Source organism: Carassius carassius, chromosome 33 (assembly GCF_963082965.1).
Source record: "Carassius carassius chromosome 33, fCarCar2.1, whole genome shotgun sequence".
In the NCBI taxonomy this organism is placed as follows: Eukaryota; Metazoa; Chordata; class Actinopteri; order Cypriniformes; family Cyprinidae; genus Carassius; species Carassius carassius.
Window position 1 is genome coordinate 2,018,589 of NC_081787.1, and position 27,099 is coordinate 2,045,687.

General features: G+C 37.4%; 1 protein-coding gene across 3 annotated transcripts in view; it reads left to right on the forward strand.

Moving 5' to 3' along the window:
* Positions 1–19,116, forward strand: part of LOC132113485 (ecto-NOX disulfide-thiol exchanger 2-like) — a 233,914-nt gene extending 214,798 nt beyond the window's left edge. For all 3 annotated transcript variants that reach the window (XM_059521266.1, XM_059521264.1, XM_059521265.1), the window contains 5 exons: positions 6,401–6,541; positions 9,779–9,832; positions 10,646–10,748; positions 12,647–12,732; positions 18,618–19,116. In XM_059521266.1, the coding sequence (XP_059377249.1) occupies positions 6,401–6,541; positions 9,779–9,832; positions 10,646–10,748; positions 12,647–12,732; positions 18,618–18,749 (516 nt within the window). In that variant the 3' untranslated portion in view covers positions 18,750–19,116. The remainder of the gene's footprint in view (positions 1–6,400; positions 6,542–9,778; positions 9,833–10,645; positions 10,749–12,646; positions 12,733–18,617) is intronic.
* The last annotated feature ends 7,983 nt before the right edge of the window (positions 19,117–27,099 follow it).

A 27,099-nucleotide genomic window follows, 5' to 3' on the forward strand; every position in this document is an offset into this window, starting at 1 on the left:
TCTCGTTTCCAGTAAAATGGTCTAGAAATCCTTAAAATAAGGTCAATGAATTTGATATTATAAACAATGAATTAGATTCTATCTTTCTTTCTTTTTTTCTTAAAAAATGAATTCACCTTTTAGTTAAAATATAACTCAGACTTCTGGCTGGCTGTTGCAATCTTACAATCAATTGCATTTTTGGATTAAAATGCAATAAACTCAGTAATATTGTGAAATGTTCTTAATATTATAACTGTTTTCTATTTTGAATATTTTTTTATATAATTAGTCTTCAGTGTCACATGATCTTTCAGAAATCATTCTAATATGCTGATTTTGTTCTTAGTTACTATAAGTTAATATGGGCGCTAAGTTATTAATAATGTGTCTTATTATTATCAATATCTTGATGCTTCATATTTTAGTGAAAACTTTGATACATTTGTTTCAGGATTTTTTGATGAGTAGAAAGTTCAAAAGAGCTGTATTTATTTGATATATAAATCTTATGTAACATTGTAAATGTCTTAGCTGACAATTTCGATTCCTTGCTGAATATTAATATTTATTTCTCTTTGCTTAAAAAAAAATCTTACCCCAAACCTTTGAACAGTAGTGTGTCGTGGTTTCCACAAAATATTAACTGTTTTCAACTTTAATAATAATAATAAATATTTACTGGCAAGCAAATCAACATGTTAGAATAATTTTTAAAGGATCATGTTAAACCACAGTTATAATATGTTATAGAAAGTATAATGCATTAAAATACATGACAAACAAATCTTCCAATATTATAATGAATTTTAACTTTGGATACAATTATTTATGAATGCATTAGACATTAAGGCTTCAATAATGTGTTATCGTGATATTATAAAAAAATAAAACAGTTTTTTCCCCCTCTTATAGGCCTAGTCTTAGGTTGTTTAGATACTTTCACTGAGAAAAAAATTATATTATATAAAAAATATATAAAAATATTTTTTGTGGTGTTGAACTCCATGCTGAGATTCTGGAGGTTTTTGAAGTCATGGGCGGATGCTTGTCGTGGTTTGGCACAAAAAAAGACCAGTGCCAGTATTAAAACCAGCATGGGATCTGTGTGTTTACAGTCTCACACACCTACTGTTTCCTCACTTTGGTGAATGCTGTGTTGTTATGTGTGAACAGTTTAACCGCAGGGGAGCCCTGAGCCAAAACACCTCATTTCTACAGATCATCCAGGTCATCAATCACACACACACACACACACACACACAAACACAATAATAAACACGAGATGCTGAAAATGGAAATTTCGTCTGCCCACATGGGCACAAACAGTAGACGTCTCCCACCCATAAAGCACTTTCATCTCTTTTATCAAACGTTATTTTATCTTCTCTTGAGGACTGGCGCTATTTTTAGAACAGTCTTCCGCTATCGTCCTCCATTGTTCTTCACCGCTCAGAGTGACCTAGAGATCTGAGGGTGATTTTCAGCTAGATTTGTTTTCCCAAATGGTGCATTCACACAATCCAAACTCACATGGGCTGGGTCAAATCTGTCCCATGTTCTGTCTATATTTGTATCTGTCTTTACTGTATCTATCAATAGAATACAGAGAATCCTGGTCAGCCTTGTTTTCGTCCTGTAAGCACAGCACATGCAGATGTTCCACACGGCTTTGTCCTTGCCATGTAAGCGTCATTAGGCCATGAAGGAGACCCTTTCTGAGAGGGGCGTTTGTCTCACTTTGAAGGTGCGCACCTGCCGCTAATGATCCATGATGGGATTCTGCGTATTGAACTTTGCTGTGGCATGAGATGAGCTTACTGAACGGGTCACATCTGAGGCATACACTCAGCGATTTGTTCGAGTTAGACACGGGAGTTATCTCTGATCTCTGGCGAGCGCCTGAAGAAGGCATATTATTCTGTCACATGAAGTGAACAGAGCAGGCCATTTCTCCAAGTTGAATCACTCTCAAATGGCATGCGAGGCTGTGGAGACGTTCTCGCTCCTGCACTCAGAGCGTGTTAAACTCACCCTCATCTGATTTATTCATGAGGAACAGGCCATGAAGGCAAACAAAAAGGTTACATCACCACAGTTTATGTAGCTCAGATCGCTCCTGGCTTCTGAATGCTGAGCAGGATCAGTAATGAGAAAGCGGAGCAGTCTTCAGCACCTCGTGGCTTCTGATTTATTAAGTTTGTCAACAAATTAGCATGCTTGGAAATAAGGTTTGGGGAAGGAAACGAGGAATGAGAAAAGTTGTTACATTACGTGCTACCTGAGTAAATCATGTTCTGTTTATTTATTTATTTACTTTCCTGAAAATGTCTATTTCTCTCATTTAAAAAAAAAATCGAAGAAAGAAATCATTACACTCAATTACTTTTTGTTACATTAACTGCTGTTCAAAGGACGTCTGATCTGCCCACCAGAGCTATATTTATTTGCTGCTTAAACACATTTCTTATCATCAGTGTTGAGAACATTGGTATTTAATATTACAGTAATTACTTTAGTAATAGTGTAGAAAGTTAAAAAGAACAACATTTATTTTAAATAGAACTTTACCATCTCTCTTTGATCAATTCAGTAAGTTAAAAAAAATCTTACAGACCCCAATATTTTGAATGGTAGTGTATATTTGTATAACATCAAATGTATTATTTTACTGTTTTTTATTTTTTCCATTTACCAGGCAAAAAGTAATTTGCCATCTGTATTTCCATCTGAAGCACATTGTTATTATATTACATTAGATTAGATTCGATTCGATTCAACTTTATTGTCATTATGCAGAGTACAAGTACAGAGCTAATGAAATGCAGTTAGCATCTTACCAGAAGTGCAAGAATATAGTGTTTTATATACATAAAAGTGTAGAGTAAGTGAAGCTATGATATACATAATGTACAGTGGGGTTGCAATATACAGTATTGAGCAGTGTATATACAGAATATAAATAGGAATGTAATGTAGGGATCATATGTACATTATGAACAGAGCAATGTAGGATTATATATGTATTATGAACAGCAGTAACATAAAAACAGTGATAATAAATACAGTTGGGTGAGTGTTCAAAAGGATTGTTAAACAATGTATTCTATGCAAAATAACAGCAGTGCAATGATATTTTTATAGAAATAGTTTACTGTGGTTTGTACAGTAACAACTTTAGACAGTTTACAGTGTAATAGCTTGAACAATGTACAGTCTGTGCATACGGAGCAGTTGCTGGACCATACTGAGATGCAGTTTGTGAGTATGCTCTCAATGGAGAATACAGCGGTAGAATTCAGCAAGGATCCTGGAACTCAGGTGAACTTTCTTAAGGCTCCGTAAGAAGTAAAGGCACTGCTGTGACCTTTTGACCAGGTTGGAGGTGTTATGGGACCAGGTGAGGTCATTAGAGATGTGAATGCCAAAGAACTTGAAACTGAACACACACTCCACTACAGCTCTGTTGATGTAGATGGGTGTGTGTGCATGACTCCTAGTCTGCCTGAAGTCCACAATGATCTCCTTAGTCTTCTGGTTGTTTAGTTCCATATTTTAGGTGGCACACGACACAGCCAGGTGCTGCACCTCATCCCTATAGGTGGACTCATCATCATCTTTGATCGGACCTACCACCATGGTGTCTTCTGAAAATTTGATTATGGTGTTGGAGCCATAAACAGGAATGCAGTCATTGGTGAATAGGGAATACAGGAGAGGGCTCAGTACAGAGCCCTGTGGCATGCCAGTGTTCAGGGTGATGGAGGATGAGAGGTTATCTAACTTAACAGACTGAGGTCTGTTAGTCAGAAAATCTAGAATCCAGTTGCAGATGGGTGTGCTGATTCCAAGCTGGCTGAGCTTGGAGGGAATTACTGTATTAAATGCAGACCTGAAATCAATGAACAGCATTCTCACATGTATCATAGGCACGTCAAAATTCTGTGAATAATAATTTATTATTCTGATTTTTAGAATGCCTTTTAAGAATACTTTTCCCATCATCTGGTTAAAAAGCACAACAGTGCTGTATTACTGTGTTGAATAGGCACTCACACACTGATGTAAACAAGCACATTCAGTCTCTGAAAGCAGATGGCGCTGAAGGAACAGCAAAAATAAAGCCACTGGAAGGCAAGCCTGCTACCTTTCAAGCAGGGATAGCTGCAGGCGGGAGCAGTGGCGAAAGATAGGGCTGTGGATAAAGGTCTTTCTAATTAGTTAGGGTTAGGGGTTAGTTTCTGTTGTAGCATTCACCTTTTGTCATGCCACCTCTTGCTACACCCATTACTCCGACCTGCAGCTACCCCGTCTCCAACCTTTGCATTAACTAACATTTACTAATTAGACCTTTTTGACAGAGACATGGATATATATATTAATTTACATAGATTCAGTGGGCACACACTACTCTGTTGCTGAGACTGGATGTGTGTGTGTGTGTGTGTGTGTGTGTGTGTGTGTGTGTGTGTGTGTGTGTGTGTGTGTGTGTGTGTGTGTGTGTGTGTGTGTGTGTGTGTGTGTGTGTGTGTGTGTGTGTGTGTGCGCTCTTGTGACATATCAGGACACAACTCTGTATAATGACATGGGTATGACACAGGTATGACAAGGAGAGGGTGACTTATGAGGACATAACCCATGTCCCCATTTTTCAAAACGCTTATAAATCATACAGAATGAGTTTTTTTGAGAAAGTAAAAATGCACAAAGTTTCCTGTGAGGGTTAGGGTTAGGTGTAGGGTTGGTGTAGGGCCATAGAATATACAGTTTGTACAGTATAAAAACCATTACACCTATGGGATGTCCCCACTGTCCCCAAAAACAAACGTGTGTGTGTGTGTGTGTGTGTGTGTGTGTGTGTGTGTGTGTGTGTGTGTGTGTGTGTGTGTGTGTGTCCAGCTTTGGATTTAATCAGTTCCTCATCTGAGCCGCTACAGTCATCCTCAAGGCACAAAATCTATTTACTTGTCTCTAACTGAAATGCACACTGTCCAAATATTTTCCCTCCTGTTTCTGAATGTCACTTGGCAAAGTACCTCCAGAGGTCAAGGAACATCTGTCATATCAGGTGCATACTGGTGAAATGTCTTTATGAGCTAGAGGTAATCAAATGAAGTCATATTCAACAGAGACATGACACCTCTGACACATCAAATTGAGTGATCTGATAGCAAGACGTCTCAAACCCTGGTGAGCAGTCCAAAGAAAGCATATTTGGGTATCAAAGGCTTGTCTTGGTCAAGGATGTCTACATAATACTCATCTCAATAGCAGTTATTCAGTTGGCACAGGATGTAGTTGCAGTCACATTAGTCCAGATAAATTAAAAAACACATTTTTCTGTTGTGGCCTTTCATCCACACTGAGATGGCATTTTGTCCAGCAAAAACTGAGGCTTTTAAAGACACAGTGGAAATGGAGACATTTGAAAACAGTTTCTGTGTGGCGATGGCTGTGAAAACAGAGGTTCATGAAGACAATGACATGTTTAGTCATGTGATACGAATTGTATCGATAGATATCAATGTCAGTATTTCAAATATGAATGTAGATGTACTGTACTTTGAAACAAATTCAGAGATTACTTGTAAATTTCACAATTACAAAGAAACAGCAAGTAATTTACAGTAAAAATATTTTTTTCTTTTATAAAACATACTTCAAAAAGTTTTATTTATAAGAGCAAATTTTTTTTTTACTCTGTATATGATGTACATGAGCCAATAAAATTGCATCTGTCTTCTTTACTTTTTTTTTTTTGTAATTTCAATAACCCATGTCTCTCACAATCAACAGTAATCACCCTATCATTCAATTACAATGGCAGTTCCACATGAATTCACTGGCCAACTGGCAAGTAACTCCACTTTTGGTGGGTTTTATTTACCCACCAAAGCCCATGTTAAATCTCATTTGGCACTTAGAGAGTGTTCATTTTGGATCCAGCACCTAGCTGTGATATCAAAGGCAGCTGACATTGAAAATACATTTCATGCTTTTAAGAGCCCTGTAAAAAATACAAAAATAAATTATAATAAAAAAATATCTATATATACATTGGGCACTGCTTGCATACAGTACACCAGTATGCCATCAATGCCTTTTGGGTTTAGAATGGGATAGTTACTACATCAACTAGCAGCAGCTAACTAGTCCATTCTAACCAGCCATATCTTGACCTATTGGAACAAGTAGACATCTCACTAAGTTTTGAACAAAAGCCATTGATGTTCACACATCCTTTCACTCAGTATAGTGAAGCAGCCCAAACTGGCATCAAAGAGATGATGCACGGCGTGTTCACTTTAAAAACAGATGAACTGATCTGCATGCAGCATCAGGCCTTTTGAGCTTCCTATAAAGCGTGTCTCTTTTTATGTGTTTTTAATGTCGTCCATTTTCTTTTGTGCCGTTTCTCTAGCAACTGCTCAAACTTCGCGAGGATCTGAAACAGAGAGAGACGGAGCTGGAGAAGAACTCGGAGGAAAAACAACAGCTGGAAAGCCAGATCCAGAGTCTGAAAGATCGGATTCAAGCTTTCCCCACATCACACGCTCTGCCCGTGAGTTACAGATGGCTGTCCCGTCTGTGCTTGTGTTGTGTCTTTGTTATTTTAACTCTGTCTGGATTTGCTGTGTTTTGTCTGATGAGGAGGACGAGGTGAGACGGCTGTCAGTGTGAGGATGGCGTGTATTAATGAGTCTGTCCTACTGAACGCTCTCCGGGGATTCAGATCAGAACGGGAATATTTCTGATTCCCTGCGCTCTAATTAAAATAACATGAGCTCAGGATGAGTCCCGGTGTTCGAAACAGAGAAAAACAGTGTGAAATTCTTGCATTAGACTCCCGTTTACAAGCACGCAAACATTTTAATGCTTTCATATTAATGCGTAAACATAACAGGCATAATTTCAGAGATAATATGGAAATGATGCAGTGGGGATGTTTTTAAAATAATGCAGGTAATGTGTTTAAAACAGTGGTTCACGACCTCTGTCTTATCGATCTGTGCTGATATGAAAATAGCCATAGATGCTAACACAGCAATGAAAATAAATAACTACTACTACTGTAATATGAACATCTGGTACTTTTAAATAGCCCGGGATAAATTCAACACATATGGATGGATGGATGTATAAACTAAAATAAAAGAATATATATTAGTTTAATGTTGTAGATCTTTCATATTAGAGTTTTTTTAGCATTATGTCAATAATTAAAATTATTATATTATATTATTATAACAATTTTAAATGCAAAATTCAAAAACTTTAAATGTTATAATTTTATTAAAAAAAAATATATATATATATTTTTTTTTTTAAACCCATCCAATTAAAACCACAGGTTTAGAATGTATATTAGAATGGCACAATTTTATTTATATTAACATAATTTAGAAAAAAAAACCTCTAAAAATGATGTTAATATAACTCAAATTAAATTGTTCTAATATTTTCTTTTTTTTTTATTCTACAATTTTATAATATTTTTTTATTTTATCCATTTTAAATATTTATTAAACCCACCCAATTAAAACAGCTGTTTTAGAATATTTTTTGGCGGATTTCATCCTCCCTCTTGAGCTGATCATCTTCATAATTATAGTCATAAAGAGTTTTGAATCATCTTTCTAATAATATTTCACACTTTAATGTCATCTCTTTTTTTTTAGTTCTGATCGTTAATGGTCTATTAACACTGCATTCAATTCGTGCTGACATGCATTTGCAATCTCACACTGGTGTGTTGTGCTCTTGTTGTATATCATGCAATCTTGAAGTGAGGAAAAAAACACTCCTTGCAAAATCGTGCACCTTCCACACCATTGGCATGTAGCTTCTGTTGATGAGCAAGCCCATGTGGAATCCGCAACACATTTTGAAAGATTTTTCCATGAAATGCAAAACAATCTTCCGTTTGGTTCTATTGAAACGTTCAGGTCTTATTCAGGAAAACCTGGTGACTGTGCTGCCTAGGGGACCGTTCCCAACAAACGTGCGAAAAACAGCTCATTCGTGTATGAAACTCAGGAAAAGTGACATTTAAATCAGATTGAGTTTCAAATTTAACTTATGACAATTTGAGAAGGCTAAATGATGCATGCCCTTAATTTGATAGCATGTTATCTTGTACAGACAGATGTTGTTATCTCACTTTTTTTCGTATCTGGTACCGTAGAGCGGATCGTTTTAGGTTAAGTTTGGGCTTTATCACCTCCAAGACTAATCATTTTGGAAATGGTTGATCAGCTACTCGTCAATCACAGCAGGAAGAGAGGAATAAACGTCTGCATGTGTTTGCAGCAGGTCAGGTTTGATTGGCAGTCTTCGCTGGAGTTTATCTCAGCACCGCTGATCCATGCTGAAGGAGGGTTCGAGGCATCAGCGTGTGCATTGATGAATCACCTGAGACAGACTCATTAATTGAAGAAATGAAAATCAATTTTAACGCAGCCATTCCTCCTATAGATCTGTTTCCTTCGCTTGCGAGAGCTGTTTATTGTTTTCTGCTGGATGAATGTGTTGTGTATGTCATACATCAGTCTGTACGTGTGTGTCTCAGTGTTTGCTCTTCCATCTCTTGCTGTGATAAACTTCATTTATATTTGTTCTAGAGTCCTAGAATATCTGTCATAAGAGTTTCCAAATCTGCTCAATGCATTAAAAAGCTCCAAACCACGAGAGGCCTTTTACTTAACGGAAATATGATTAAAGTTGCAAATGTTCAGTAAATAACTACAATGTATTAAGAGTAGTAGTAGTAGTAGTTGTTAAATATTTAGATAATTATTTATTCTTTTTTTGTACTAGGACCCCCTTAAACAACAAATTGTTATTATTCGAATTATTATTTATTAAATATTTATATATTTATTTATTATCTGTGTATATTAGGACCCATGTATTTAGTAATTAAAATTATGTATTAATTACAAGAATAAAAAAAATCCACAGTAATGTCGTTTTATAGCTTAATTTTTATTTTATGTTATTTTAATTATACAAATATAGAATTAAACTGATGTGGTCACAGGTGCACATACTATATATTGACTATTTCAAAGTAGATTTAAATGGGATAGCTGAACGTATCCGCTTTATTATACAAATGGTTTATATCTTCTGAAGAAATGATTCTTACATGATTTTTTTAAATTATATTCTGGAGCCCCTCAGTATGCTGCCATGAGTCATAAAAAAGCCAGAAAGAGCCTTTAATATTCTGGTATCTAGATGTGGCTTAGGTCTTTCATCAGATTTATTCACCTGTTTTATCATAGCTAGACCAAAATCACAAATCAGATGAGTCAGAAAAGTAATAACACGCCTCTCCTCGACAAGCCGTGTGATTTGAGATAGCGTTCATGCATGTAGCCCAGATGGTGCTAATCCAAAGTGTAATACATGGATCTGTGGTTTGTTCAGATCCCTAACCATAAAGCATGAGCAATAACAATAGTGATGCTTGTCTAAATATTCCGTCAGCATCAGTTTGCGTTACTAATCTCAGCCGAGCGGCTTGAAATGGCTTCCTTCACTCTGCATTTACGCTGCGCTTCATTAGAGTTTCACTGAGCAGGACAAATGCTTTGGAGCTTTGCTGCTTATTTGGCATTTAGAGAAATCCATTTGCAAGCGTGACCTTTGGCTCTCAGCGTGTCAGGCCTGTGATTCGGCTCCCTGCCCCGCGGTGTGTCCTGCGTCCTTTAGTTTCCCCGTGTGAAGGCGTATGTGAGCGTGAGCCTGTGACATATTACTCGCTGACAGCTCTCTCATTCTTTTAATTGTCTAGCTGGAGAAGGCCGAGTGTGAGGACAGAGGAGATGAAAGCACCAATCACGCCAGCGTAAGTCTCTGACTCTCATCCACATCCTCATCACACCTCGTACAGGTGAAAAAAAAATAGTCAGATGTCTTTAGTTCTCTTTTAAAATTGTGAATTTGGCTTGTCACCATCAGGGTTTTTTTGTATTTAAAATTCGAAATTAATTTACATTTAAAACTCTCTATATATATGCAATTTAAAATAACAGTTTTCAATGTTTTTTTCTCTGTATTTTAAGCATCATTACTCCAGTCTCCAGTGTCACATGATCCTTCAGCAATCATTCTAATATGCTTGTAAACCATAGTCAATTTATTTTTATATTAAATTTATATAATGCAATTTATTCAATTTTTTATATAACGAATTGTGATTTTATTCTCTACAATTAAATTTGGTGTTATTTAATGTTTAATGATAGAAAATCACAAAAATATGATTTAAAATTGTTTTAGACATGCCACTGACACCATGCTGAACCATGGTGAAGCACCTCCTTTCACTGACTATTCATTGATAAAACAAATTATAATAATAATTCTGCTCCAGCCTTTTGTTCCTTCCACTCTTTCTCTCCGCATTTTCCTGTCTGTGCATCACCCTACACCCAGCTCTGTTGTCCCACTTCCCCTCCTCCATCCTCTCGCAGAACATGACAGATCATTACAGGCCAATCGAGCGCGGGAGAACTTTATTTGTCGCAGGATAAATCACTCTGACACAACTGGGCGAGGAGACTGCAGCCCGATCAGAGGGCCGGGGTAATGAGGGGGGGGGACATAGGGCCTGTGAGAAGAAAACAACTTTCTCTTGTGTTGTTATTTCCTGCTGTAGGAGGCGGCGGTGGCTGTGGTGTCCTGCAGCCAGGAGAAGGAGAACCTGCCGGAGAAAGGCCCCCCCAGCCCCGTGAAATCAGAACGAGAGGCTCTGCTCGTGGGTAAGCGTCAAGGAAGGCACAACGGGCAACTGGAAGTTCTTCACATTTTATCTAATAAGACACAAGACTGTAAAAAAATAAAAAACCTGTTCTCATTATTTTCATCATCCACAGCTATGTCTACTAGGGTGCAGGTGTTAATTGCCCGACCAAATGAGCCTCAAATGAGTCACCTCGGATGCTTTTTAATGAGGAACTTTAACATGTCATCCACAGCACAGCTGGAGAGTGTGTGTGTGTGTGTGTGTGTGTGTGTGTGTGTGTGTGTGTGTGTGTGTGTGTGTGTGTGTGTGTGTGTGCGCGCGCATAAGAGGGAGGCTGCCAAAATCTATGGCCAAAATTTCTGCCTAGGTGGACAGCTCGCTATATTTTGAGAAACAGCCAGAAAGGAAGAAATAATTGACTCTGGACTGCTGAATTATTAAAAACAAATGCACACCCTGAGGTGGTACTGTGGCCACACAGTGAAGAGGCGCTAAAAGATCCCTGAGTCAATTTGTTTACGCGAAAACATTTTTCAAGCTTTCGGAATGAAAAATTGATTGTCACGGCATAAGAGGAAGATATAATGCAGATGTGGAGGCGTGTAGTAAAGAACCTTCGGCATTCTCTGCCTGTGTAATTGGCTTGGCATGGCATGTTTGCCAGGGATTTATTTGTATTTTATTTGGCTTATTTTCCAGTCCAGTGACCGGAAAGATTGCTGACCGAGCTGTTGTCCAGCACATTGCTCTCTGGTGAAGAAAGCAGCCTCAGTAAGCTCTAGCTCCTCCGTCAGCCTCTTTCCTTCCGTCAGATCTCTTTTAACTCATGCTGTGTTTGAGGAGGAGCTCCTGTCAGAACTAACAGGGGAATATACCATGCCCACATCCAGATATAACAGAGTCCAAATGTGCGTTGTGATAGTGCACAAATGTAGAGCATGCAACAGCGTCTGAGCTCTTCTAATCTTGATATCCTTCACTCTATATGTGCGTGCTAATGCCACAGTATAGTGAGGCTGGTGATGAAAGACGTGGTAATCCAAACACACTGCAATGAAACCATTTATAATATATAGACTATATCTATAGTCCATCAAGACTAATGGAGTATTGACTGTGCGGCACCTGTGTGCTTCTCTCTGGAGATCTGCCTTGCTTTCCTGATCAGACCATGATGCGTTTAGAATAATTGAGTTATCAGCGCACACCTATCGCATTAAATGTCAGAAGTGATAATAGCAGCCGTTATTATTAGTCCATATGTTTGAGTGTGTGAATGAAGCACTCGGAAGGCCGAAGAACAGCCTTGATTACGGCAAACAGCTTAAAAACTGCAATTAAACACTCATAATCATTTAGAAAGTTCAAGAGGCAGAGTTAGCCGATGAGGATGAGGAATCATCATCATTCGCTGATGCAGAAGTGCTCTGCTCCAAAACCAAGCGAGCCACCTACTTAAACCGCATTTAGACACTGTCTTCTTAAGATACTTCAATTGGGCTGAGATCAATGCAACTAGAATAAATGTATCCAAGCTGGAGGAAATGTCAGTACTTGCTATGTTTTGAAAAATAGTATGTTTTGAAATAGACTGAACTCCTAATTTATGTTACTAAATACGTATATAAGTAATGTTAACATCAAATCTGACTTAACCGATTCAATGTATATTTATTAATAAAATATTTATATTTTAAATAAATATACAAATGCATACTAATTTAGATATTTAGCTGTGTTTATGTCTATAAATATACTTTATTCTAAATAAAGTCATTTGTTATTTTATTACGTGTATGTGTGTTATATTTTAATCAGTCGTTTAAGAGCTTCAGAAAGGTTTTGGAGCATATTTTATATTTATACTGTACTGGAAAATCTGTCAGTGATTCATCTTTGGCTTTTCTTCCACAGGAATCATCTCAACGTTTCTTCACGTCCATCCTTTTGGAGCCAGCATTGAATATATCTGCTCCTATTTACAGCGGCTGGACACAAAAGTATGAAACACACTCCTTTTATTTTTACTTCTCATTTTCAGTTAGTTATAATGATGCAATTTTATTTATTTCGCTTCACTAGTTTTCTTCTTTATAGCAGCTGTTCAATCTTACTATGATGACAGATACTACACTTTGTCGAACAAACTGCAGCCTAAAACAACAATATCTTTGAAGTTTATGTTCAGAGTTTTATTTGTGGCAATTATAAGAACGCAGCTGCAGTGCTTACTGATGATTAAATGTGCTGTAAATGTGTCAGATTTAGCAGTAAATTGGCATCATCACTCTGGCGTCTCCGGGGTCTTTCTGAATCAGTGTCTTGAGTCATGAGGCCCACACAAGAGAACAACTAATCGCTGGATTCAACGAAGTTTGTGCTGTTCATGACAAAATGTTTGGATTATATGCAAGTGTTTCTTGTGAGGCAGTTGAGATCATCTTAAGTAGCCTCTTAATTCTTTGTTGTTGTTTGGATGAAGCACACAAATCAGATCCTAGTGAAATATGACTTGTTTTCAGTTTTATGAGTAAAAGGAAAAAGAGAAAAGAAACATTTGATTTTAATGCACTTAAGTATCAAAAGTAATTAGTATCGATGGATGAACCCTATGTGTTATTAGACATCAGCTAGTAGCTAGTCATTAGTCAACACTAGGAAAGATTAGTGGATAAATGCAATATGTATTGATCTGCAAATAAGCTAAAAAAAAAAAATATTACCAAAACTTTCAATACACTTCTAAAACACCAAACTGCAATGTACTAAAATATCAATTTAAGCTAATGATAATTCAAGCTTGCAAATATGTATGTCATATAGCATTTAAAAAATAATAATATGTCATGTAGTATTTAAAAAATGAAGAAAATGAACATTGGTGTAAATACGTGGTTTTGTATCATTTGAAACAGCTACAGATGCATGGGCAGTAATAACCAAAAATAAGCAACCCCTTGATAGTGACACACAAATGCAGATTTAGTACACAAATAACTGAACCTAAATATGATTTTCGTTCATTGGACAGTAATCAGTATTTAAATTTGGCATTATTGACTTACTTTTTGCACCATCGCTCACACGTACTGTAGATTCAAGCTCAGACTGTGGCTCATTTTGCCCACATGATTGAGTCATTGAGTTGCAACAGTGAATCGTTTAGATTGATTCATGAATCAATTCAACTGACTTATTGAAAAGAATCAGCATTTTTTAAAAATGGGCCAGAATGCCAGGGTTTTTCTCCCATCACCTGCGGAAAAATCCCAGACTGAATTATCCACAGTTTTTTGACAAACTCCAAGGTGGTCTTGTAATTTAACTGGCGTTCGAATCAATAAGAAGAAATCGATTCAAAATTCAATGTTTAAATCCTTTTTTAACCAATGCTGAACACCATACTGTAAGTGTCTTTCTCTGTAATTTGTGTGCATATTTAGAAAAAATAAATAAATAAAAATGTAATGCTGGAAAGTATTTACAAGAACAATATTATATAATAGTCTCCACTACTATTAAGCTGTTCAGAACAAAAAGAAGAAATAGAAGGAAAGCACAAGATCATTATAATGGCAGCGACAGGTATGCAATACAATTTCAAAATGTATTATATAGGCCTACAGTTATGTCACGACTCGGCTCAAAGCCGTGGCAAATGAAATGGAGGACACAGTGACTGGATTGCAAGAAATAAACATTTATTAACACAAATAAAATAATATATATCTAAACAAGAATATGTGGTCATCTGTAATGTCTGTCAGGTGCATGGGTGTAAATGTAATAGCCACAGAAACAAAATACTAAATCAAATAACAAACCAGAGCCTAAAGCAAACACAAAATAAACCCAGAGAAAGTCCCACTCCTACACTAGCCAGCCTAAACTTTTTATAGAGGGATGAACAGGTGGACATCCTTCCATTGACGAGTCTCCTAGCCACGCCCACTAACCAGCTGTAGCAAGAAGAGTAGAGAGACTCGTCACAGTTACATACTGTAAAAATATAAACCAAGCAGCTTTATGTTTACCTTATGTAAATAAGAGGTTGCATTGTTATTTCTACTAATCTCCACATTTTTAATGACATCCATCATTTTGAGAGATAAAATGCAAGACAGAAAACCATTTCAACTATAGTGCATCTGTTGTCCTGTTTTTAAACTGTAGATTTAAATAATCAAATAATAAATAGGATATTATTTAAATATGAATTTATTCTTATTCCATGCATATGATATTTTGTTTACAGTAGACAATCATGCGACAGGCCACATGAGCAGTGTGTTCCCGGGCTCACAGGATCACTTCTCCACTGCCAATAAATCAAGTTTTATCACCGAGGTGTCATGGGAATTTATTTTTAAAGACATTCACATAAGAAACAATTACCGTCTGAATAGGGCTTTAGAGGGGATTGTGTTTTTTTCTGTTTGAAATGGCTGGGAATAATATGTTTTTATGAAGTGTTATGCTCTCTGAAATGTTATGAAGTAAATTATTCCCAAATTAAAAATACTTTGATAAAGCACATACAGTATACAAAAAAGAAATGTCCACCATTGCCTGTGATTGGTTGTTTTACAGCAGACACACACACACATACTCTATATATACACTGAAGAAGAATTATAAACGCAATACTTTTGTTTTTGCCCCATTTTTCATGAGCTTGAACTCAAAGATCTAAGAGTTTTTCTATGTACACAAAAGGCCTATTTCTCTCAAATATTGTTCACAGATCTGTCTAAATCTGTGTTAGTGAGCACTTCTGCTTTGCTGAGATAATCCATCCACCTCACAGGTGTGGCTTATCAAGATCCTGATTAGACAGCAGGATTATTGCACAGGTGTGCTTTAGGCTGGCCAACATAAAAGGACACTCTAAAATGTGCATTTTTATCACACAGCACAATGCCACAGATGTCGCAAGTTTTAAGGGAGCGTACAATTGTCATGCTGACTGCAGGAATGTCCAAATACATTTCAGAGAATTTTGCAGTAGATCCAACTGGCCTCACAACCGCAGACAACATGTAACCACACCAGCCCAGGACCTCCACATCCAGCATCTTCACCTCCAAGATCGTCTGACACATGGACAGCTGCTGCAACAAACGCTTTGCATAACCAAAGAATTTTCACACAAACTGTCAGAAAACGTCGCAGGGAAGCTCATCGTCCTCAACGAGGTCTCAACTTAACTGCAGTTCGTTTGTTGTAACCGACTTGAGTGGGCAAATGCTCACATTCGATGGCGTCTGGCACTTTGGAGAGGTGTTCTCTTCAAGGATGAATCCCGTTTTCACTGTACAGGGCAGATGGCACGCAGCATGTATGGCGTTGTGTGGTGAGCGGTTTGCTGATGTCAGCTATGTGGATCAAGTGGCCCATGGTGGCGGTGGGGTTATGGTATGGGCAGGTGTATGTTATGGACAAAGACCACAGGTGCATTTCATTGATGGCATTTTGAATGAACAGAGATACTGTGATGAGATCCTGAGGCCCAGTGTTGTGCCATTCATCCACGATCATCACCTAATGTTGCAGCATGATAATGCAAGGCCTCATGTTGCAAGGATCTAAACACAATTCCTAGAAGCTGAAAACATCCCAGTTCTTGCATGGCCAGCATACTCACCGGACATGTCACCCATTGAGCATGTTTGGGATGCTCTGGATGGGTGTATACAACAGAGTGTTCCAGTTCCTGCCAATATCCAGCAACTTCACACAGCCATTGAAGAGGAGTGGACCAACAATGGTGGTCACACCACATACTGACTGGAATTGGACCCCCCTCGGACTCCCCAATACAGTAAAACTGCACATTTTAGAGAGGCCTTTTATTGTGGCCAGCCTTAAACACACCTGTGCAATAATCCTGCTGTCTAATCAGCATCTTGATAAGCCACACCTGTGAGGTGGATGGATTATCTCAGCAAAGCAGAAGTGCTCACTAACACAGATTTAGACAGATCTGTGAACAATATTTGAGAGAAATAGGCCTTTTGTGTACATAGAAAAAGCCTTAGATCTTCGAGTTCAGCTCATGAAAAATGGGGCAAAACAAGACAAGTGTTGTGTTTATAATTTAGTTCATTGTATGTATGTATGTATGTATGTATGTATATATATATATATATATATATATATATATATATAAATGTTTACTTGTTTCCATCTACATACATTTTTTTATTTGTGATTATAACATTTACACACACACACGCACATACACACTCTTTACTTACTCTGACTGAACATATTTACTGCTGCACACACACACACACACACACACACACACACACTGAAAGTATGACGGTCTGCCTGCCATTCTAATGTTCTGCTGAGTAAACAGCCCTTGAGCAGACCGAGAGAGCACAGCTCTCACTCTCACAGCAGGACCACACACACAGATTTCCCACGTGTGTGTGTGTGTTTTCATCTTCCTGTTCTCAAATATATTCCTTAAGCTTTTCCTGCCAAAATGTTTAATGCTGAAATAAAACGCTCATCTCACTATAGTGTTGATTACTCTTTATTTTCCATCTTCTCTCAGGCTTTATCTCGCTTTCTCGCTCTGCTTTTGCTGTCACACAGTGACTAATTTACACTTACAGATGGAGGGTGAAAATGAGCCTCCATATCTTTTCTGATTTGAGTTGAAGCCCTCCGGCTGTGGATGCCCACGCTCTTGCTCTCCGCAGCACACACATGCCTTCATATCTTCATCAACACTCCCGCTTGTTTTCACTAAAAACAATGCGCTCCAGTGGGAGGCTTTAATTGATAAAGATAAATAACACACAATTCACATCATGTTTGTTCTGAGATTCATGGTGTGCTTATATACAGTGGGGTTAAAATAATCTGAAACCACATCAAAAATTCAAACCTGGGAAGTTTTAGTCAAATGCAAGGCAAATATTAAATGAAAATGGAATGTATACGATTCTGCAATATTTCTAGGTCAGATGTGACATGTGGCTTGATTATGAGTATCAAAGGAGTAATTCAGGTTGTATATAAATTAAGCACTTAAAAACTGATTTATAATTACACAAATAATGCGTACATAATTTCTACTTATGCCTAATTTTATTAAAAACAAACAGTCAGGGAGGGGAAGAAAATGGGTCCATATAAGGAAGCATATAATTTTATGAAAGCGCTTACATTAATTGTTCTGTAATTATTGTTTAACAGTTTGAGCTGTGAATTTGCAGTCACTTTGGGGTTTTGAGTGTTGCGACGGCAATGCAAAAAAAAAAAAAGTAAAACACTTTTTTCACTCTTAATTTATGTGAGCATGCACATTGTTCACATCTTGTGGCTGTACTATTGAAACAGTGAGTTTACAGGGTTTCTACTGGTTTGATGAAAGTAAATTTAAGACATTTTAAGACCCATTTACAGATTTAAAAAATAAATAATTTACCAATTTACAGATAGGCCTCACTCACTTCAGTTATAATTGCCTCATTCTAACCCAGATTTTTGCTTTAATAAAAAAAGGGCAAGTCGTAGTTAATATTTGTGGTCATCAGCATTGTGCCATTTAACTTGAATTTTACCCTCAACCAGCCACCAATAGATGGACTTAAAAGATTGCAATCATTACAATCACAAGCTATATCAACTGCCACAGTAATGTGTTGAAGTATAGTATCATATCATATCATTATAACAGAATGTGTGACTGTAGTACAGTATCACAGAGCTGATTTAATACAGTCTGTATCATTAAACCATGCATGTCCAGTAAAGCTGCTTTCAAACCATCTGTGATGTGATTTACAAATGACATGAATTGAATATTCACTAGTAGTCGCGTGATTGGTTTGTATGGGTCTAATGGTCGATGTTCTCATTGTTTCAGATCAGCACAACAGAGGTGGAGACTCTTTTGGGTCGGCTGCCCTGCACGTTCAAGCAGGAGTTGACGGGAGTCGGGGCGAGTTTGGAGAAACGCTGGAAGTTCTGTGGGTTTGATGGCATTAAGACGGCATAGAGACACGGGTTTGGGTTCCTGCTAGAAAAACAAAAATGGGTGATGGACCCGGAGGGGTCTCAACCAATCACCTGCCAGCTCCCCGCATCCATCTGGCCACCCCATTGGGATACTATTGTGGAAATCTCAGAAAACACTCAAGACCTGGAGTTGTGTGTGTAGTATGTTTTAATACGTGCAGCACGTGAACAGACCGTTCACTTGTACCACACAACGGAAAACTCATCGGGTAAAAATGAGGGTTTGCTGAACCGAGGACTTGAACTGTCAACATACATTTTCTTGTTTCACTTCTGATTTGTAAAAAAAAAAAGGAAAAAAAACACTTTTTCTTTTATCTTCTGTATAGGCAGCAGAAAACAGTTGCATTGAAACTTTTGTTCACATATCCTGTAAATGTAAATTTGAAAAAATTGCTATTTTTAAATAAAAAAAAGACTAAACGAAATCAGCAAGCAGGCTAATTTAATAGTTTAACGATCTAGGTTTGTGCTTCTAAAATCTTCAAAAGTTCCACTCTGTGCACCTCTGAACCTAATTAAGAGGAATCGTGGGATAGAGATACGAGATTTCCTCTCGCTTCGGCTGCATTTATGCCACACACGTCCGTTCAAACCTTCAGGCTTTTCCTGCTTTAGCTGGTGACCATAGAAGCACTTTCCGCTCTTCCCCACGTGATCTGAGCCGGTCTGCAGAGTTTCCCATCTCTAATGGTTTGTTCTTTCATATGAATCTTCTTTATATATGGTATTTTGCTGTGTACTGGCTGTGTCTGAACACGTCGAGCAGCCGTGCTGTTTTTGCGCATAGCTTGTGAAGTCTAATTAACAATCAGAGCGCTGTATGTATGTGTGGGTGTTTGTCTGTTAGTCAGCAGCAAACGTCTCGTCTCGTCTCCAGAAGACTCTTCCGGCGGCACAGTCAAGCATCCCTAATGCTCTTCTGTTGTGCAATTTGTAAGGTTATTTTTTCACTTATTGCTGAGGGGAACTTAAGCTTTATTACACATGATTGGTTCCCACTGCCCCTTTTCCATTTTCTTGGGCCATGTTTATGAAAGATTAGTTTCAAATGCTTGTCAGACATTTGGCCTCTCAAACATGAATTAATAATGGCTAATGATTGTTTCTTCCATCGTAAAACAAGCCTTAATTCATTATTATGTCTTTTTGTCATGCATTTTTAATATAGACACTCCAGATGGACTGAAATATAAGTGAACAGAAGATGAACAAGTAGAGCATTTTTTACAAAGAGGATTCTCTCTTAAATATGAATATTTCAGTGGTCTCTTTTAAATGCCCCATCATTCCAACTTAAAAGAAGTTTAATCAACAACATTTGTGGAATACCACTAAAATGTTTTTTTAACTCGTCAAATCAAATCAAAGAAATACAAATCAGAATTTTGGTGAGGCACTTAAAAGTTAATGGGGCCCATTTTTGAAGGATTTAATTGAAGCTGATAATTTTATAAAGTCACTTAATAATACTGTTGTGTGAGCTTTAAAGTTTTCATGTTTTAAGGTTGTTGTGTGTGTGTGTGTGTGTGTGTGTGTGTGTGTGTGTGTGTGTGTGTGTGTGTGTGTGTGTGTGTGTGTGTGTGTGTGTGTGTGTGTGTGTGTGTGTGTGTGTGTGTTTATGGTATCATTAGTTGGCCCCATTTACTTCCAATTTTTTTTTTTACTTTTATTTTTTATTCCTGCAAAAAAAGGTATCACAGGTTCCAAAAAAAAAAATGTAAAAAATAAGCCGTAGATATTAATAATATATTAATAAGCCGTCCAATATTAATAATAAATCAGTATAATATAATGATTTCTGAAGATCATGTGACAGTGAAGACTGGAGGAATGATGCTGAATATACAGCTTTGATCACAGGAATAAATTACATTTTACAATATATTCACATAGAAACAGTTATTTTAAATTGCTCTAATATTTCACATTATTACAGTTTTTTTCAGTATTTTTGAGCAAATAAATGCAGCTTTGATGAGCATAACAGACTTCTTTAAAGGGGTCATGAACTGCCTTTTTTTATTATTTTGTACTGTTAGCTGAGGTCCACTGAAGATTTTTACATCAAACACCATCATAATTTAGAAGTAATAAAATAAATCTGCTCTTTCCTAATGTTGGGATCAGAAGGAAGGCAATGAAGGAAACGGCTTTGCACTGAAACAGCGTCTTGTTGTTTTCAGAGCATCTTTATTGTTTGGTTTCTGCGTAGCTCTGCATATGCCTCTCTCGTTATTTACACTATATGTGTGAATCGGTGGGCGGGGCTAAACAGGCAGTGATGTAGAAGCAGGTGTTGATCATCTTCTGTGGAGGCGGGGTTTAGCCACACTATTACGTCATAAAGTGGCTCATTCCACAACCTGTCATTTTGGCAGATTGGCTTCAATATAAGCTGAACCCAGAATATTCCTTTAAATGCATCAGATCTATTAAAAGCAAACCTCAAGTCCCTCTTCAAGAATATGTTCTTCAGCGCACTCTCATCCAGCTATTACCGGATTAGAGGTTTTTAAACTTGGACGAGGCAAACAACACATGCGCAGATGCAGGGGCAGCGAAAGGTAATGCGGCGAGCGTACGTGTCCTATTTTCCTTTCCTCGTTCCTCTATTTTGGGAAGCTCCAGCCGCTCCATCAGAGCACTTAGCCGGAGAGCCGTGTGCATCAGTTCACCAGCATTTATGTGGACTCCATCACATCATTTTTCTGACAAATGGCTGTGGTTTTCACCTCGACAAGCACAGATATTTTACCATTATTTTGTGTTGCTGTGATTTTTATGTACTTCTGTTCCCTGGTAGATTTTATTTACCCCCGTCAGGAATCCTCCATTTTTTTCAGATGTTCTGAACATCACAGAAAACCCTAAACAGACTAATTAGATCTCTCTGTGGAGCCCTGGAGATGTGTCTCATTCGGCTGCCTTCTTTATGCAACACCACAGAGTCCTGAATTCAATTCTGAAGCAAAGACTCTTCCTCTGGAAGCTGGAGTGTCCTTCAGCACCTGGCCTTGTTTTTGAGCTCGCCTAAAGAGATAGCAGCTCTGAATCCAAAGGGCAGCGGTGTCAAATCGTAAAAACACCCAAGAGTCTGGCTCATAACCCATAATCCCCTGAATGCCATGCTTCTCACATCCTTGGATGTAATTGGATATGGAGTGATCCAGCTTCTGTGGATCTCTTTTTGGGGGGCCGTATCTTAATGCTTTGGCTAATTAATTCACTCTTACCTGACTTCCTCCATTTAAAGTGAATCCAGGCAATTAGAAAGAGCGACTCCCTGGAGCGATGATATGAGAGGGAGGTGATTGGCTCGTAAGGAGAGCGAATGTTCCCGTGCAAAAGAAAGCTCCTCATTACTCCACAGACGTGTCCATCTGGTTTAAGGAGGAACCCGTGGAGGTTACAGAGGGTCGTCACTTCCATAATAATGCTTATGGATAATAGATCAGAGCCGATACATGGAGCACAGCAGTTCATGAGCTCCCTCTTCTGGAAAGAATTAGAGACGCCACAGTGAAATAAATGTCTTTTGGAGAGCAGATTTCAGTAATGTCTGTGATATTAAGAGATCAGCTCAAGCAGGAACCGCTGATTAGCTTGAACTAGGCTATATAACTGTCCGAATAAAAAGTGCTGGTTATTTCAAATCTATTTTGGTGTTTTAAAGGGATTATTCACCCCAAAATTAAAATTCTGTCACTTTTTACTGTTTACTCTCCCACTGTTTATGCATTTCTATAATATGGAGGGAAAAAAATGGCTACCATGAACTGTTTGGTTATCAACATTCTTCAAAATATATTCTTTTGTGTTCAACAAAAGAAAGAAACTCATACAGGTTTGGAAAACATCATGGTAATATGTAATAATATTTATAAGATACTGTTTAAAATTGTGGGGGCAGTAAGATATTTTATTTGATTTATTTATTTATTTATTTATTTATTAATTATTTTCTTTTTTGGACGAAGTCGCTTCTGAAAGCCAAGGCTGCATTTAATGATTCAAAAACATAGTAAAAACAGTGAAATATTATTACAATTTAAAATACATACCCATTTTATATTTTAACATATTTAAAAAAAATATATATATATATATATATATATATATATTCCTGTGGTGGAAAGTGATATTTTCAGCATCTTTACTCCAATCAAGTGCTTGCAGTGATGTCAGCTGCCCTTGGCCTTTTAGTTTAATTTCAGGTCCTGATGTGTTTGATTTGAAATGTCAGCGGTCGTGATACCTTTGAGTAATGAACTACTGTCACAATCATCTTCATTACGCCGCTGACCTTTCAAAAACAAATGGAGAAATAGATTGCCTCAGTGCCAGTGATTGAGTGAGTTCACAACTATTTCTAAACATGAAAATAACTTCGTTTTCAACAAAGTGACGCTTTGTTTTCGCTCCCAAAAGCACCTCTTGTTTTTCCTCTTTACTAAACATGTTTAAATCAAACTTTCTCCTTGTGTTTACTGGGAAAATTGAGCTGCGTGCCTTTAAATAGATCTTATTTGTCATCAGCTGTTTCACGAAGTATTTGAATAAAGCAGAACGTCAGAACTCTCTCCTAAAAATAATGAGTGGCTTGTTTCCCACCAGTGTTTTACTAAAAGCCTGTCATCTCGCACTAACAGCATGTAAAAAAAGTAAAACAGACTCTATTAATTAGATAGCTTCGCACTTTTACTCATGTCTCCTCTCCTCACTCGAGCACTGGATTTGCTGTAGAGGTGATGAACAAATAATATCATAAAGAGTGCAACAGCAGGTCTAAAGCTGCAGAGCTGCATATTTATGAGCGAACAAAAGTTCAGTCTTGTTTGTTCTGCCACCCATGAAACCTGCGGCATGTAGAACAACTGTCACTTCCACAAAAACTTTGACACCGTTCAAATGCACTCATGTTTTAGCGTGCATGTCTTAATGAGGAAGTCACATTGACTTAGTTCACTTTGTATAACAGTGTTGCCCTTAAGTCACATTTATTAAATCTAAATTAGCGAGGACTTTGCTTAATGAGTTTTGATTTGTGACCACATGGCCCTACAAATATCTTAAGGATATGCAAAGACGAAATTGTCTGTGACTGTCACTTTATGCTTGAGTGACTAAGAGCTGGTTACTCGCTTCTGCCCATAGAGTCTGTTCACCTCCAGTCAGTCCTCGTCCTTCAGATACACACTGTCTGAATCTTTAAATGAGACTTTTGACTTCCAAACAAGTTAAGCTTTATTGACTGTGACACTAATGCCGACTCGTTCCTCCGTTAAATAGTCAAACCAAAATTGTGTTTGCAGTAATGCACTTACAGCAAAGTTTCTGGCACATTCTAGAGGTTTAAAACAGCAACGTAGAGCCTGTTCAGACATTTGATGATTAGACCTAAACTCTGTCATGATGAAGACGAAAGCCTCATTAAAAGAAGGAAAAGAAAACTTTAATGTAGTGTTTTTGTTTATATAAAATAAAATGATGTCAATATGTGAGACATTAAATATACATACATACATACATACACATACTTTGAAAATGGTGTTAAAGTTTGGTATAAAACATAATTCAAACATATAAATACGAATACAAATAGACAAAATAGTATATTTCTAAGAACTTGCCACATTGTTTTTTCTCTCTCTCTATAATGATTAGTATTGTGGCTGCAGACTTCCACTGTAAAAGTGCATGACGGAAAACAAAGTTTGATTTTTAACATTTATTTTTTCAAACTTTGGGGACAGGTCGAAATAATTCTCGGAGCATGCCACAGATTATATGTACAGCTGAATTTATATTGAACTAGAACATTCCTTCAAGCTCACACAGAAAACTTCCTACTGCAATATAAACTGTTGCCATTATCTTCTCTAAGCGCGTGCTCGAATCTGTCCAGCCTCTGTGTGAGTTACACTGTATTTCCCAGACAGTCTTTTCAGTACTGTGTACAAAAAGGGGTAAAAGACAAGAAAGAGACATCTATTTTGAGACTGGATTTGGTTTCGGAGGCATATTTCCTTCTCTCTGTTGATAGCGGCTGTGGCCCGGCCACGCTGTGATGGGAATAGACAGATAAAGGCTTTAGTCTGTGGAGCGATGGGATGACACTGGTCCTCTGTTCTCTCTGACCTCTGACCTCATGCTGCAGGAGCGATGGGATGCACAGCAGGTCAGAGAGGACGGCGCTCTGCATTGTAATGTGCATCAGCTGTGACACTTCTCTACATCACCCGCTCTCACCGAAAAACAGGAAGAGATGGTGATAATGAAAAACTCTAATATTGGCACCAAAATAAATATGTGCTGTGGTGTGAAACAGGCTTGAAACACGCTGCTGGAGATCCTGCATTGTTTTTCTGACTTTGCACAAGGCCAGTTTCACTTACTTTTGACATGCTGGTATTTTATGTTCAATAATATTTAATGAACTTGGGTATTAAAGGGATAGTTCACCCAAAAATGAAAATTATGTCATTAACTCACTCAATTATGTCATAACTCACCTTCATGTTGTTCCAAACCAGTAAGACCTCCATTTATCTTCTGAACACGGTTTAAGATATTTTAGATTTAGTCAGAGAGCTCTCAGTCCCTCCATTGAAGCTGTGTGTACGGTCTACTGTCCATGTCCAGAAAGGTAAGAAAAACATCATCAAAGTAGTCCATGTGACATCAGAGGGTCAGTTAGAATTTTTTGAAGCATCGAAAATACATTTTGGTCCAAAAATAGCAAAAACTACGACTTTATTCAGCATTGTCTTCTCTTCCGTGTCTGTTGTGAGAGAGAGTTCAAATCAAAGCAGTTTGTCATATCCGGTTCGCGAACGAATCATTCGATGTAACCGGATCTTCTTGAACCAGTTCACCAAATTGAACTGAATCGTTTTAAACGGTTCGCATCTCTAATACGCATTAATCCACAAATGACTTAAACTGTTAACTTTTTTAATGTGGCTGACACTCCCTCTGAGTTAAAACAAACCAATATCCCGGAGTAAGTCTTCAGTTCTCTCTTCACAGCAGTTCAGTCAGTGTACTGTTTGAGTGCATGCATTACTCCGGGATATTGGTTTGTTTGAACTTTTGAGGGAGTGTCAGCACCATTAAAAAAGTTAACAGCTTAAATCATTTGTGGATTAAAGCGTATTAGAGATGCGAACCGTTTAAAACGATTCAGTTCGATTTGGTGAACTGGTTCAAAAAGATCTGGTTACATCGAGTGATTCGTTCACAAACCGGATATGACAAACTGCTTTGTTTTGAACTCTCTCACACAACAGACACGGAAGAGAAGATGTCACATGGACTACTCTGATGATGTTTTTCTTACTTTTCTGGACATGGACAGTAGACCGTACACACAGCTTCAATGGAGGGACTGAGAGCTCTCGGACTAAATCTAAAATATCTTAAACTGTGTTCAGAAGATAAATGGAGGTCTTACTGGTTTGGAACGACATGAGGGTGAGTCATTAATGACCTAATTTTTGGGTGAACTAACCCTTTAATTAAGATTATTTGGCTGTTCATCAGTGTATCCATTCATGGTTCTAAACAGTGAGTTGCTGTAGACGTATGTCTTACGAAGGAAACTGATAGGGAGGATGCACTTCATTGATTGCCTGCGTTCAGTCGATTTCCCTGCTCGGGAAAGTGAAACCATCTAAGTGAGTGATATCTGGACTGTTAATGTAAGACTCTTAGCAGGGTAACATACAGCAGCGGACAAGCTTCATAACTACATTAAGGTGAGTGAGTGGCCTTAAATATATGACTCTCTTTAACCATAGAAAAACTGAGCTCTCCATATGCAATACAGACAAGGAGCTGTAACTGATTACATTTAATCTGGATTACAAAATCAGATTCCAAAAATTAAGTACTTGTAATTATATTATATTACATTTTAATCAGATAAATTTAATTATGGATTACATAATTACATATTCACGCAAAGCCAGTTAATTATTCATAATTGAAATAAATGGGATAAACAGGTCAGAAGTAATCAAAAAGTTGTTTAAAATACATTACCTAAAATGTATTATCTAATAGATTACGTTAATAACTAACATTTTCATCATATAATTTGTAATCAAGTAATCCCAGCACTGTTTAAATACTTTATATTTATTCATTTTTGAAGCCTATTTTTACCACTTTTTTTTTCATCAAGTAATTTTCATGAAAAAACATTTGCCTAACTTTTCAGGAATGTTATGCAGAAGAAGAAAAAGTATTTAAAATTGTGAAATAATATGATAGTTTGGAGGCAAAATTGTGAAAATAAAAACGCTACAAATTCTTCATACAGAATT